The sequence below is a fragment of the Balaenoptera musculus genome, chromosome 6 (genome assembly GCF_009873245.2).
Source record: "Balaenoptera musculus isolate JJ_BM4_2016_0621 chromosome 6, mBalMus1.pri.v3, whole genome shotgun sequence".
NCBI lineage: Eukaryota > Metazoa > Chordata > Mammalia > Artiodactyla > Balaenopteridae > Balaenoptera > Balaenoptera musculus.
Window position 1 is genome coordinate 95,278,759 of NC_045790.1, and position 13,686 is coordinate 95,292,444.

General features: G+C 38.0%; 1 protein-coding gene across 2 annotated transcripts in view; it reads left to right on the forward strand.

The window, feature by feature from the left end:
* The window catches only part of KIAA1958 (KIAA1958 ortholog), a 166,923-nt gene extending 161,822 nt beyond the window's left edge, over window positions 1-5,101 (forward strand). The window contains exon 5 of one of the 2 annotated variants that reach the window (XM_036855988.1): window positions 2,918-5,101. In XM_036855988.1, coding sequence (XP_036711883.1) covers window positions 2,918-3,724 — 807 coding nt within the window. In that variant the 3' untranslated portion in view covers window positions 3,725-5,101. The remainder of the gene's footprint in view (window positions 1-2,917) is intronic. The other variant, XM_036855986.1, reaches the window with a different exon arrangement.
* Window positions 5,102-13,686: the final 8,585 nt, after the last annotated feature.

Below are 13,686 nucleotides of genomic sequence, written 5' to 3' on the forward strand. Positions count from 1 at the left end.
TTTGGTAGTGTATATATGTCCATGCCACTCTCTCACTTTGTCCCAGCTTACCCTTCCCCCTCCCCATGTCCTCAAGTCCATTGTCTACATCTGCATGTTTATTCCCGTCCTGCCCCTAGGTTCTTCAGAACCATTTTTTTTTTTAGATTCCATATATATGTGTTAGCATATGGTATTTGTTTTTCTCTTTCTGACTTACTTCATTCTGTATGACAGACTCTAGGTCCATCCGCCTCACTATAAATAACTCAATTTCGTTCCTTTTTATGGCTGAGTAATATTCCATTGTATATATGTGCCACATCTTCTTTATCCATTCATCTGTTGGACACTTAGGTTGCTTCCATGTCCTGGCTATTGTAAATAGAGCTGCAATGAACACTGTGGTACATGACTCTTTTTGAATTATGGTTTTCTCAGGGTATATGCCCAGTAGTGGGATTGCTGTGTCATATGGTAGTTCTATTTTTAGTTTTTTAAGGAACCTCCATACTGTCTCCATAGTGGCTGTATCAGTTTACATTCCCACCAACAGTGCAAGAGGGTTCCCTTTTCTCCACACCCTCTCCAGCATTTATTGTTTGTAGACTTTTTGATGATGTCCATTCTGATTGACGTGAGGTGATACCTCATTGTAGTTTTGATTCATCTTGAGTGTAATTTTTATAGTTCATGTCTGTAAAATACTCTTCGTCATAGTAAGAGGATATTTTTTCTTCCAATCTAAATTTAATTTGCATTTTTGAAAATTTGAAGTGGATAGCATATTCTTTCAAATAATTTTTCAGTAATTATCAAGTTCATATTATTTCTCCTTAATATATAAATAAGTCAATTATATTGAAGTATTTATTACTATTGAATCATCCTTACACTCTGATAATCCCTACTGGTCTCGACGTAGATTGCTTTCCTGCAGTCCTGAATTTGATAATATAGGCAGCCCTCATTTTGCTGGTACCATGTTAACTGCTACTTGTGCATATCAGAGCCATGCCCTTGCTTGCATGGTTCTAACATGTGTACATTTTGTTTTACATTGGTGCTGGGCAAAACGGAAATCACTAGTACTTTACTTAGGGGAGTTTACATTTATATTCATATACTTTTTTTTTTAACATCTTTATTGTGGTATAATTGCTTTACAATGGTGTGTTAGTTTCTGCTTTATAACAAAGTGAATCAGTTATACATATACATATATCCGCATATCTCCTCCCTCTTGCGTCTTTGGTATAATATCTATCAGATTTGGATTAGAAAAAAAATGAAGAACGCTTATTTTTCCTGTGCTCCAAAACTGTTTACATACAAAAGAAAAGGTGAATCAACTCCATAACGCCATCTCTTTATGAGTGACATACATCTTTGACAATCATTTCATTCTCTTCTCTTGTTTGGGGCTCTTCAGATCTCTTACCTCTTATTGAACCAACTTTGGTAATTTATATTTTGCTAGAAAATTATTCAGGTTATTTATATTTTCAAATTAACATTCATAAAGTTTATGATATTCTTTCATATTCTTTATTCATTTTCTGTAGTTATAGTCTTTCTCATTCCTAATATTGTTTATGTGTATATTTCCTTTCCTCTTCTTTCTCTCTTTCTTTCTGTCATATTTGCTAGAAGTTTGTCAACTTTATAGGTCTTTTCAAAGATTACATACTTTCATTTTTTATCTATACCAATTTATATCTTTTCCAGTTCATTAATTTGTTTTATTTTTATTGATTCACTCTACTATTTTTGAATTTGATTTACTTTTTCTAGTCTTTTGTGTTGAATAGTGTTCGCTTATTTTTAATAAAGTTTCTAACAAAGGCATTTAAGACTGTGGTGTTATTGGAGTATATTTGGCAACACCTCATACATTTTGATATGTAATGTTTTCAGTTTGCCTCATTTTTAATCTATAATTCAGTTTTTATTTTCCTCTTTGACCCAAGGGCTATTAGAAGAATGAATGTTACCAGTACAGTTTCTGCTTTTAAAACATCTCTTATTGAGACTATCTTTTGTCCTAGAATGTGTATTCAACCTAAATTGACTATGAGCAAGGTGTGGTTTTATCTTTATGGCTCCCTCTTGAAAGTAAAGCTTTCTTACCCACCAGCCTTCCTTCTCCTGCCATGCCTAAATAAGGAGCACTCTCTAATTGTCAGTATAATCATTAAGTCTTTCATATCTTTTGAACAAATACTGACATTGAAACCCTACAGATTGTTAAGTCAGAAATATTTCCAGACTTATTCAGATAAATTCAAGTGAAAAATCAAGGGGCATTAATTTGCTGTGCAAAATGGACATGTGAGTCATCTTTCCCTACAGCACCAAGTACATGCAGAGATCAGGGAAATTAATGTCGGAATGATTCAGAGTTTGATAAGTTTAGTTCAGGAACTCTTCAAAGAGGATGGCTGAATTTTATTGAAGGGGAGGGAAGGAAATGATTTGCTAGAAAAGAGACGAAAGGGCTTTCCAGAGAGGAATAGTGAAAGTTACAAGGCCAATAATAAAAATAATGATAATTATATATATATATATATATATATATATATATATACACACACACATATATATATGTTGTGTGTATGTGTGTTCATTACTATTTACAAACCCTTTCACGTCCACTACTTTATTTAAGCATTACAGTAATTCTTTGAGAAGGTATGATTATTATCTCCCGTCCTGTTGCTTAAAACACTGAGGTTTAAAGGGACTAAGTGGAGCCCAGTGTGGAACCTAGATCTTCCAGCGTGAAATTCACTGTTTTTTCCACTGTACCATGCTAAGAAGGCAGCCCTCTAGAGGGCTATCCAAAATACAGCCCCTAGTGAGGATCAGGAGAAGGAAGGAGGGGTCTGGCTACTTGGGTGTCCGCAAATGTGTAACCTCAGTGTTTGTCTCATTTGAGATCCCTGCAGTGAAGTTGAACGAGCTGCTTGAGAACTTTTATGTCACCGTTAAGAAGAGCGACGGCTCAGACTTCCTGGCCACGTCGCTCCATGCCATCCGCCGAGGCCTGGACCGCATCCTGAAGAACGCGGGCGTGGGCTTCTCCATCACCAGCAGCACCTTCAGCTCCTCCACCAAGAAGCTCAAGGAGAAGCTGTGGGTGCTGAGTAAGGCAGGGATGTCAGGTGCCCGTTCTCGCAACATTGTCTACTTCTCCCTCTCTGATGAGGAGGAGATGTGGCAGGCAGGGTGTCTGGGGGATGACAGCCCCATCACCCTTCTGTCCACCGTGGTCAAGTACAACAGCCAATACCTGAATATGCGGACGCTGCAGGAGCATGCTGATCTGATGTATGGTGACATTGAGCTGCTCAAAGACCCACAGAACCAGCCCTATTTTGCCCGGACAGACAGTGTCAAGCGGGAGAGTCGGAGTGGTTCCACTCGAGTGTGCCACGGGAAGATCTACCACGAGCATTCCAGGGGACACAAACAGTGCCCTTACTGCCTCCTCTACAAGTACATGTACATCCATCGACCACCCACCCAAATGGAGGCCAAGTCCCCTTTCTACCTTACCGCCAGGAAGGAGGCCGCAGACATGGGCAGCGTGTGGTACGAGGAACAGAGGATGGGACTGAGGTCTCTTCGGGGAATTGTCCCGAACTTAGCCAAGAAGGTCAAGCTGGAAAACTGTGAGAACTTCACCTTCGTCTCATTTACTCAGGTCTCCAGGAGGCTTGGCTCCCACAGCTGCTGCCAGTGAGTCTCCCCTGGGTCCCGGCCACCACCCGACACACCCTGGCAGGCGGGCGCTCCCCCGCAGCCAAGGCCAGAGCTCTGAGGCGGCAGGGGTGACCGTGACTTCATGGTCAGGCTGGTCCCTGTCAGTGGGACTTTGAGTGATTTCTTTCTTTCTTTCAAAGATTTCTTTGACTTTGGGTTTGTTTTTTTAACTGAAAGTAGATGAATATTTAGGATGTTTTATCCAGATGTGTGTCACCTTTGTTAAATTATAGAGTCTAATGCACTGTATAAGTTACTACATACACAAGAGTGAGGAAGTTCATTTTATCTAGTGCCTTTTTAGCACAGATTTTCTCAAAAAAAATAAAAGGGAGGGGGGGGAAGAAAACTGTTTAAGTAGTCACTAAAAAAAAATCCCAGTAGCCTAGTAGCTTTAGAATGTTATAAACACTTTGTGGAATTACACTCACAGTGAGGAACTAGGAAGAGAGAGGCAGACATGTTAACTATTTCCAGGAGAAAAATTGCACCTGGCACTCCTTACATTTTGTTGTTGGATAACTTGGTCCTGCAGAGCAAGCAGCCTTGCTTGATGGAAGGTCGTGGAGCTACGCTCAGTCATGCTGATAGGAAGGTGGGGACTGCTCTCAGCCCTGGGAGGAACTTGACCTCTGCATCAATGGAGACAGTTTTATGAGAAAAGATTAATGCACCAAACGGTGCTTGTGAGAACAAGGTTTCCAATGAACTAGATGGTTTGTACCATGAGGGAATTTCCAGTAGTGAGAGAAAGTGTCTTGGAAAAGCGGTCTGTGATCAAAACGTGAAAAACCTCCTGAAGCAGAAGTGCCTACGTTTTCTTTCTCGGCGTCATGTGAAAGCTATTTTCGTTTGAACATTTTTTAGAGGTTTTTTTTTTTTTCATCTGTTCTTTGTGTCATACAGTTGTTCTGTCAGCATATAGCACTGGACTGTAAAACAACTGAAAGTAGTTTTCAGGCGTAACCAGGAAAATCCAACAAAACAAGCTGCAAAGAAAACAAATCCCAAAATGTGTTTATTAAAGAGTTTTGAAATATTTTTGTCAAAGTATGACTCTTTCAGCCACAAGAGATCTCATCATTTTAGGTTGGCACCAATGCTTGGGACACGAGGATGTAGGCAACCTACCAGGTAAGCAAACCCAGCAACAAGGACATAGTTGAAAAATCAGACCATGATGATAGGTTATCAATGCAGTTTGAAATCATTTCACTCAGGTGAGACTGAACCTGACCACTTGTTATTCAAACATTAACAGAATGTTATAATAACTGCTCTGAATAAGTGAAAAAGGAGCCCAAAGAGGACTAATTAATAATAATAATAATTTCTAGGGAATCTTTATTTTGTATTTGAGGAAAGACTGCTACAACGTCATACCATTTTGTTCCTGTGTATGTTTTCCAATCCACAATTGAAAGTCTAGTATACATTCATTTTGTAGGAGTCCTAAAATCAGCCCTATTTCTTTTTCAAAACATTATTTTAGTATTTATTTTAATTAATTGTTTTAAAAAATCATTCACTGGTCATTGAAATATGTAATACTTCCTTTACCGGAGAAGACTCAACCAATGCTGCCTTAAGGTTTAATGTTGTTCCCTTTTTAGTTCCTGCACATTTATTTCGTTTACTAGTTGATCTTTCCTGAATATAGATTAACTTTGGTATGTCTCCATCTGTATATAAATAACAGGTAATATTTAATAAGCAGTGTTATGACTTGATATTGCACACTGTTCTGTTGTACTTTCCTATAGGGATTTTAAGGTTTTGATTAAAAGAGACACAAAACACGAGGTACAGTTTCCTTTAGTGGGTGAACACCCAAAGGAAATTTTGTTTGAGGAAAGCACATGGTTGTTTTTCTTGTCAGTACTGCACTTAAACAGAAATATAACCTATGTGAACTACTGGGCAGGGCCTGCAGCTTAAGTAATAAAACCTCCATTTTTATTTTAAATAGATTCAAGAAGAAATTGCCATTAGATATCACTGGGATCTTTTCACATTTTAACATTTCCAAAAGTAGCAATAACTGATCCAGAGGCTGTGATCTTTCTGTTGATAGTGGCTTTTTATCAGCTGAATAACAATCTCTGCCTCAGGTTTGTCGCTTATCACCTATTTGATGGACTTTCAACCCTCAGAGTTCTGAAGTAAATGATTATAATCAAAGTCAGGAGGTAGAATCTCCAGTGATACCTGATGGAAGGAAAGAATCGTATCTCAGCATCCTAAATGCCATTCATTACATGCCTCCTGTGTCACCCACTGTATAGGTACTTTGTCTATTATATATTTGTGTGTAGATGTGTATGTGTGTGTGCACACACACACTTTAAGTTTATATGTGATAACACCTAGTAAACCTGCTAATATGGTGAAGCACCTATCCATCTATATGGCTGTGTCCATGCTCAGAGGATCTGAAGGGGGGCAGAGTAGCTAGCTCTTGTTGGGCTTCAGAGCTAAGGCAGTTGTTCTGTCTTTTCGGCCAGCTGTAAACCATACCCTCTGGGGACTCCAGGGTTTTCTACTCTTGGCCTAAGCCAGGAGAAAGGAGATTCCCAAGAGAAGAAAGGGGGAGGTTAAGAGTGTTTTCTCCACTTACCTTTAGTGTTTTTTGTATTCAGAAGTGGGAATGAATACCAGGAATTTGCACATTCACCGAGGCTCAAGTTGCCGTGGCTCTGCGTCAGGAATGGTGGTGCTGTAGGTGTTATGGGACCCAGGGAGTCCTTTGGGTGAGCTCTTGCCCCCCGGCACCTTCTGCACCTGCTCTAAAGGAAGCCCCGCTCGCTTGGTACCTCCTCCCCAGAATTTAGCCAGGCTCCCCTTGGAAGTTTATTCCAGCAGAGATGGTGGGGGCATCAGCTTGAAGGGTATGATTCAATGAAATGTAAAGCCTTTAGCACAGCACCAGGCACATAGTATTATTTATGCAATAAATCTTAGTTATTTTAGTTACAACCTTTGGTAAGAGTAATAACATTGTTCACCTAATCTGCACTGTACCACTTATTCCTTCCATTATGGAGATTCTCTCTCCTTTAAACAGTTAAACTTGAAGAGGAAAGCAAACCTGATAATGTGGTCACATTTATACCCATAAATTCTACCTCCAGCACCTCCAAGCCCTGATACCTCAGATGTAAGCAAAAACAATTAAAGCATAGAGAAGCCCTGAGAGGCATTATGAGAAAGTTTTCCCACGGTTTAGTGTGTTTGCAAAGGGGAGTATTATGGGAAAACCTAACCAAAGTTGTGAAAGAAATGGTCTCCTCGGTCATGTGGCATTTCCCAGCTTTCCTTGGATTATATGCTGTATTAATCTGCCCTGACTGATAAATGTTTATAGAAATGTGAAACTCTGTTACTTTGATTTTTATTTTAATTCAACCTCATTAAAAGCATCACGCTATACCCACCCTATCAGCATGTTCATAGACAGTTGTGGAGACGATGTAGACAAAATAATCCTCCTGTAGAAGCAGAAGCCTCTGGCTATAGAAGGAAGATTACCAGGCTGGCAGCGCCTTCTCTCCTCACTTGGTAATGCTGGTCTCACTTTCCTCAGCTGTGAAAGGAGATCATCGGAATAGATCATCTCCAAAGTGAATAATATTACATTTCTGCAATTCCTCAAGGCCATGTAGTTAGGAAGTGGCAAAACTAGGAGGCAAAATTCCTAATTCCTCAAGATCATATACTGAATCTCCTAAATGAGTGCTTCTCGCTATATTGGAACGCTTGCTTTAGGAATAAGTTTTCTTGAAATTTTAAGTTTGACAGCTCCTTAAATTATTTTGCTATCTCTATAGGCAGCAGAATGTTATTTTTCTCAGGTTAGGCTAACACTAACCACATTGTGACCACTTAAATAAACAAATATTTATGTTTAAATATTACTCTTATCAAACAAGCATCACTTTGTTGCTTTTATTGAAATCTGGATTGCTAACAGTGGGTTCTTGAGCTAGTAACCAGTTAACTTTAGGCAGCAAGAAATGCAAACGATGAAGACCTCAAAGAAGAGTTACCTCATTTTCTCTACAGGCGCTCCAATTTAGTCTAAGACCCATACATATTGAGAAACTGTTAACAAACAGCCCTGAACCGAAGAATGCATTAAAAGTTTCAAATTCATGTATATCTTTAAATGCTTTTACTTTTGGGGTGAATTTTTAATGCTCTGTTTTAAGAGAAAAACATTCAGTTGTTTAGGCAAAGTTCTTAGGTAAAAATCTTTGTTGTGTTTTTCCATATAAATTATCACCTAAGCAAAAACAGGAGTGGAGGGAGAGATTGGTGATGACCTAAGGCTGAACTCCCTTTCTGAGAGAAGAGGAGGCTGTAGGGAATGAAAAACTAGCTTATCTCTGGAAATTCCTGTGTGTTCTGTATCCATGTATCCTGACATCATAGGGTTTCCCAAGACTCCTTTTAGGGAGGCTGCCCATCCTTCTGGCAAAGTTTGCCTATTTTGATGATGATTTTGAGTACTTCTAGTTCCTTATAGCCCAAGAAATCCAGAGAGGTTCCCTATGTTTTAATTGTTGATCAGAATCAGATTTTTATGCTCCATTAAAGTGCTTTATTGTTTATCTAATGCAGTTCATATGGAAGTTAATAATTTCAGGAAATACTTATTAAGACCAAAAAAAAATCACTGGATTATATGTAGATGCATATTGCTTCCATTACTAGTAAAAGCAATTAGATAGATCCCTCTCCCCCACTGAGAATGGGCTCCTAAATATTATGGTCAGTATAACTGATTTAATTAATTTACATTTAACTGTAGTTATTGTTACTGATTTGTTCAAATAAGTTTCTGGAAGATTCAGATTTGACTAACACTAGCTGTGGTAAGTGCTTTCTCACAGCTTCCTCGTATTCTCATTTAATTCTCACAACAGCTCTGCAAGGTAGGTCTAATTATTCCCATTTTACTTATTGAGAAACCAAGGCTCAGAGAAGTTAAGTAAATTTCCCAAAGTCTCACAGAGCTAATAAGTTGGAGAACTTAAGTTTGAACCCAGGTCTTCTGACTCCAAATACAGTGCTCAATGCATTAAACTAAACTGCCTTCTTCAGGCCCAAAGAGGTCCATCTATCACAGAGCTTTTAAAAAATTAAACAGCTTCTATTTGTTTGGGAAATATTTCATTTCTCAAACCATACTGTGTCATACCTTATATGTACTCTCTTACTAATTCAATATATTGGTATAATTCAGTAGTTCCTGGAAAGCCTGGTGGTTTTCTATGAATGAGTATAACATTTTCTGCCTACTGAGAACCTTCTGTGTTTATCCAATAAATAACTCAGATTATCTATTGTCTACCTTAAAGGGCAGATGGTCATGCCAGTTTATTCTAATAAAAGTCAAGTCGTTTACAAACTGCACCTGTTTTGAATGGGTGTCATTGCTTAAAATGTAAAGGACTTCCTAGCCTGCATCACAATTACATGCTCAGGGTTTTTGCTTTCACTTTTTAATTTTGATGTCAGAGGATTTTTATAATCTTTAGGCTAAAGCGACCTCATAGCAAAATATACTTATTTAGTCATTTGTTTTCTATTCTTTCCTTTATCAGGGCATGGGGATTTTTTTGTTTTGAGACTTAAAAAATAAGAGGTTATAGGTAACTCTGAGACAGCCTAATCAAAATCCCCCATTTTACCAATAAGAAAACCGAAGCCCAGAGATATTAAAGGGCCCATCCAAGGTCAGCAAGACAATAAGTAGTAGATTCAGGACTAGAAAATTAATCCAGAATCTTTCCTCCATACCATAGCTGGAAGATTTGGATTTTAAAAAATTAATTAATGGAGCTGTCTGGCAGAAGGCCCTGCCATTGAGTTCCTGCCTTCCAAGAAAAACACTCATATAGACCCAGAAGAAGGCCACCTCTCAATTCTAGAATCTAGAAGGAATCGATACAATTTACAAGGCATTTGGAAGTGGAGTGAGACGAAACCTTTCAGGTTGTAGCTCACTGTTTTCTTTCACTTTGCTTCATGAAACAGGTTCTGTGAAATAGAAAATCTGAAAGATATTTAATACTTGTTCTCATTAACCATGTCAGTCTCCTTACTCAGAGCTCTGGTGCCAGAAAAATAACTGGCTTATCCTTTCTCTTAACCAGATGCCACACTATAAAGTGAAAAGCTTCTCTATCCCACCCTCTCTCCCATCTCCCCATCCACCTCCTCTTCATTCAGTCCAGCTCCAAGTTCTAGGGCTAAAATGTGAGCAGCAAGCAGAGAGGATCTATTGGAGGCATAGTGCATTCTGAGAAAAACGCCCTTTAGGTGAGGACAAAAACAATAAATAAGTAGCAGAAAATGCAAATATTGTGATTTTTCATGTATGGTGTTGGATCAGAGATCCAGAAAACCAGACAATAGAAAGGAAAAGGATGCCACTTCAATAGAAAAGTGTTAAACTAGAAACTGGACTTGGAAATATGCACATCTTCTTACCCTCAACCTGTGCATCCAAAAAAGGGATTTGACAAACACTCAAGTGGACAGATAGCATAATGAAAGGCAAATACTAGCTTTGAGGAGAAAGGACCACGTTTAAGGATGAGTATAGAGAAAACAAATGCGGCATTAAAAAAAAAAAAGACTGAACGAAGGAAAATGAACAGCTTCCAGAACAGTTGAAAGTAGTCTACTGCAAGAAACAAGAAAATTTTAGGATTCTCTTTGTCATAATTGAAGGAACAGAAGAATTGCTTCTATGCAGCAATAGTATGTTATCTTAAAATGGGAATGGATTAAGAGAAAAAGGCAATGGAATAAAATGAAAAAGAAGATAAACTAGAAAGAAGGATTTCAAGGAAGCTAAAAACACAATAGCAGATTAAAATCCACATTGGAAGTAGAAAAGAACAATACAGATGCTTATAAAAAACTCAGTGTGGGACTTCCCTGGCGGTCCAGTGGTTGAGACTCCGTGCTTCCACTTCATGGGGTGCGGGTTTGATCCCTGGTCAGGGAAGTAATCCCGCATGGTGCAGGATGCGGCCAAAAAAAAATCAGTGTGAAGGACAAACGAGATTTTCTTCCTATCGTTCTTTCAAAAGAAACAGGAGATGAAAATAGGGGAAAGATAATGGATTTGGAAGACAGAACATTAGCTAACATTACTGACATTTGCTTTCCTGATGGAAGGAGTATATTGAGAAAAATATCAGTAGACTATAAAAATGAAATCTTTCCTGAACAAAACAAAAATCTGTGTATTTAGATTGAAAGGTCTCACTGCATTCCAGGCCAAAAAAAAAAAACAAGTGAAAGAGACTTGTACCTAACCACCTCCTGGCAAAATTTTAAACTACCAAGGATAAAGAATGAAAAATCCTGTAGGCATTCAGTCAAACAGTAATAAGTTGCCTATCAGAAAACAAAAGAACATTCTGGCTCCAGACTTCTACTCTATAGCACCAAGTGTCAGGAAACGATAGGGAATTCTGAGGGGAAAAGTTGTGACTTTGGTCACAACTTTGATTTGATACACATTTTATGTGTAAAGATATGGAAAATATTTTTAGTTATGACAAGCATTGAAATAAACCATCTATGTACTATTCTTATAAAGATAAATTATACTGCAACCTACAAAGCTTGGTTAAATTTTGTTGTTGTTGAATATCATAATTTCAAGGGACTGTGGGATATCAGATCATTACCCACTGGTAGAAAGATGTACGCTTTTAAATAGATAATATGGCCAGAAGCCACAATATCCCAAAATGCCCAAAGTCCTCACTTAAAATGGGCTGAACTAATACAAGAAAATGTACCTAAAAACAATTGCCACCTCACAGCATTGTGTTTCTTTATTTTTATTACTGAAGTGATGCATGATCATTATAGTAAAAATAGAAAATTCAGATACTTTTTTCTACAAATAAAATTTAAATTGCTGTTTTCCCCACTACCATTTAAAACACTATCCTGAAAGAGTCCCTTGCTTCCAAGTGAGAAAAGTCAAGGGGTCCCCATGTTCATCCTGGTGTCTGATAGCCTAGACCAGAGCTTGTGGAGCCCATCCCTATGTGCTTCTCCACTCTTCCCAAACTCGGAACTAACAACAGGTGCAAAATTAGAAAATTACAGAAGATAAAATCTGTGTTTTAACAAGAGATCAGGAGAAATGAAACTTGTTTTAGAATACAAATGCCAGAAAAGTTCAGTTTCAACAGCAGGAAGCTGGCTGGGGGCAGTGAGGTGCTTTCCTTAGCTATACTTGAAGTTTTATGGAACTGTGTTTAAATTCAGATAGTAAGGGAATAAAAGCAGTAAAAACAAACAAACAAAAACAAAAAAACCCCACTAAATTACTTCCTTCCAGGGTCTACAGTTATCAGTGTTAGAACTAAAGCTGGGTTGCTTTCTTTCGGTTTTCATTTGCTTGCGCTGGACAGACTTGAAAACACACGGGAACACTGGGTGTCATTGGCCTTACTCAGTTCCTTCCTGGTCATATAAAGGTTTTGTCTGTGCCCCAAGTGGTCATGACAATTTAAACTGGAAATTAAAATTTCAACAACACCAGCATGTTTGCTTTAAATTTAGAAATGGAAAAGTGAATGGGTTGCTTTGCGTTTGCTTCGTTTTTCCTTCTGAAGCATAGCAAACCTCTTGCAGATAGAAGGAGGCTCTTCTGGATAAGCTCCAATTATAACCTTTCCCAGGTTCTCCTCTTGCTTGGCTGTGACTAACAAAAGTCCGTTCACTTTAACTACTTAGACAAGAAACACTTTGCTTTTATTGAAATTTTTAATATTTTCTATGTAGCCGTATGTTTCAAAAGATAGCAATAAAACTGTGTCCTGATGTTTTCACTGTTCTGGATTTTTTTTTTTAATGTAGAGGAGGCATCCATAATTTCTTAACACTGGAAACATCATTCTGAAGGACAGAGGAAATGGCCAGTAACTTGAATTATTTTATTGTACCATTTTCAACTTTTTCTTCCTCCAGTGATGCCTGCACATGTACACACATGTATGTGCACGTGGGAACACCCGAGTGGGAAAGCACGTATGCCATCAGTTTTCTGTCATAGAGCGTCAGGGTTTCTTGTTCATTTAGTTCAGCCCTCTAGTTGATAGTCCAGTAGAGTCTTAATTTGCAAGGTTCTGGGGTTTTTTTGTTTTGTTTTGTTTTAAGTTGTTGGTGTGTTGTTTGGTTTGGTTTATGTACATGCAGCTTGCCTGTTTAACCCAGATTTTTGAAAATAAAGAAAATGTTAATGTATATTTTATGTCTGTTTTATTAAAATAACTGAGTAACTTTAACTTAATCAGCAGTATGTATGGTTTCTGAATTTTTTTATTTTGGCATCACATTCCTGGAAGTATGTTGTCCTTTGTATTTTGCAAAACGTAGGGACATTCTGAGCAGTTCTGTGCCTGTATTCTCTGCCTCTGAGCTAATGCTTCTGGTGAAATCAGTTCTGACTGACTCTCCTCTGGTTCTCTGATGTAGATTTCTTCACTTGGCAGGCTGAGGGCCCATTTGGAAAGCTCTCATGGTGATTGTATATTGACCATTGTATACATGCCTCTAATGTTTTTCTGCTCTTTAAATTAGTATTTATGGCTTTTGGAGAGTGCATTTAATCTTAAAACCTTTTAAAGTTGAAATTTACTGTTCTATATATACAACAGCTAAAATCATTCCTAGGAAACAAGTTTCTGAAAAATACTTAAGAATGAGTGTAATGGTGGTAATGGTGAAAAGATGAGAGGTTTCATTCACAAGTATTGACCCTAAAGCAAATTTAATCTCTTCTCATTGTTTTGCTTAGAGCAATGATTTTTAAAATCTTAGACTCCTGAACCAGTTAAAAAATTTGATGAGAGCTGTAGGTCATTTTCTCAAGAAGATGCGTATTTGCATGCAACATTACATATG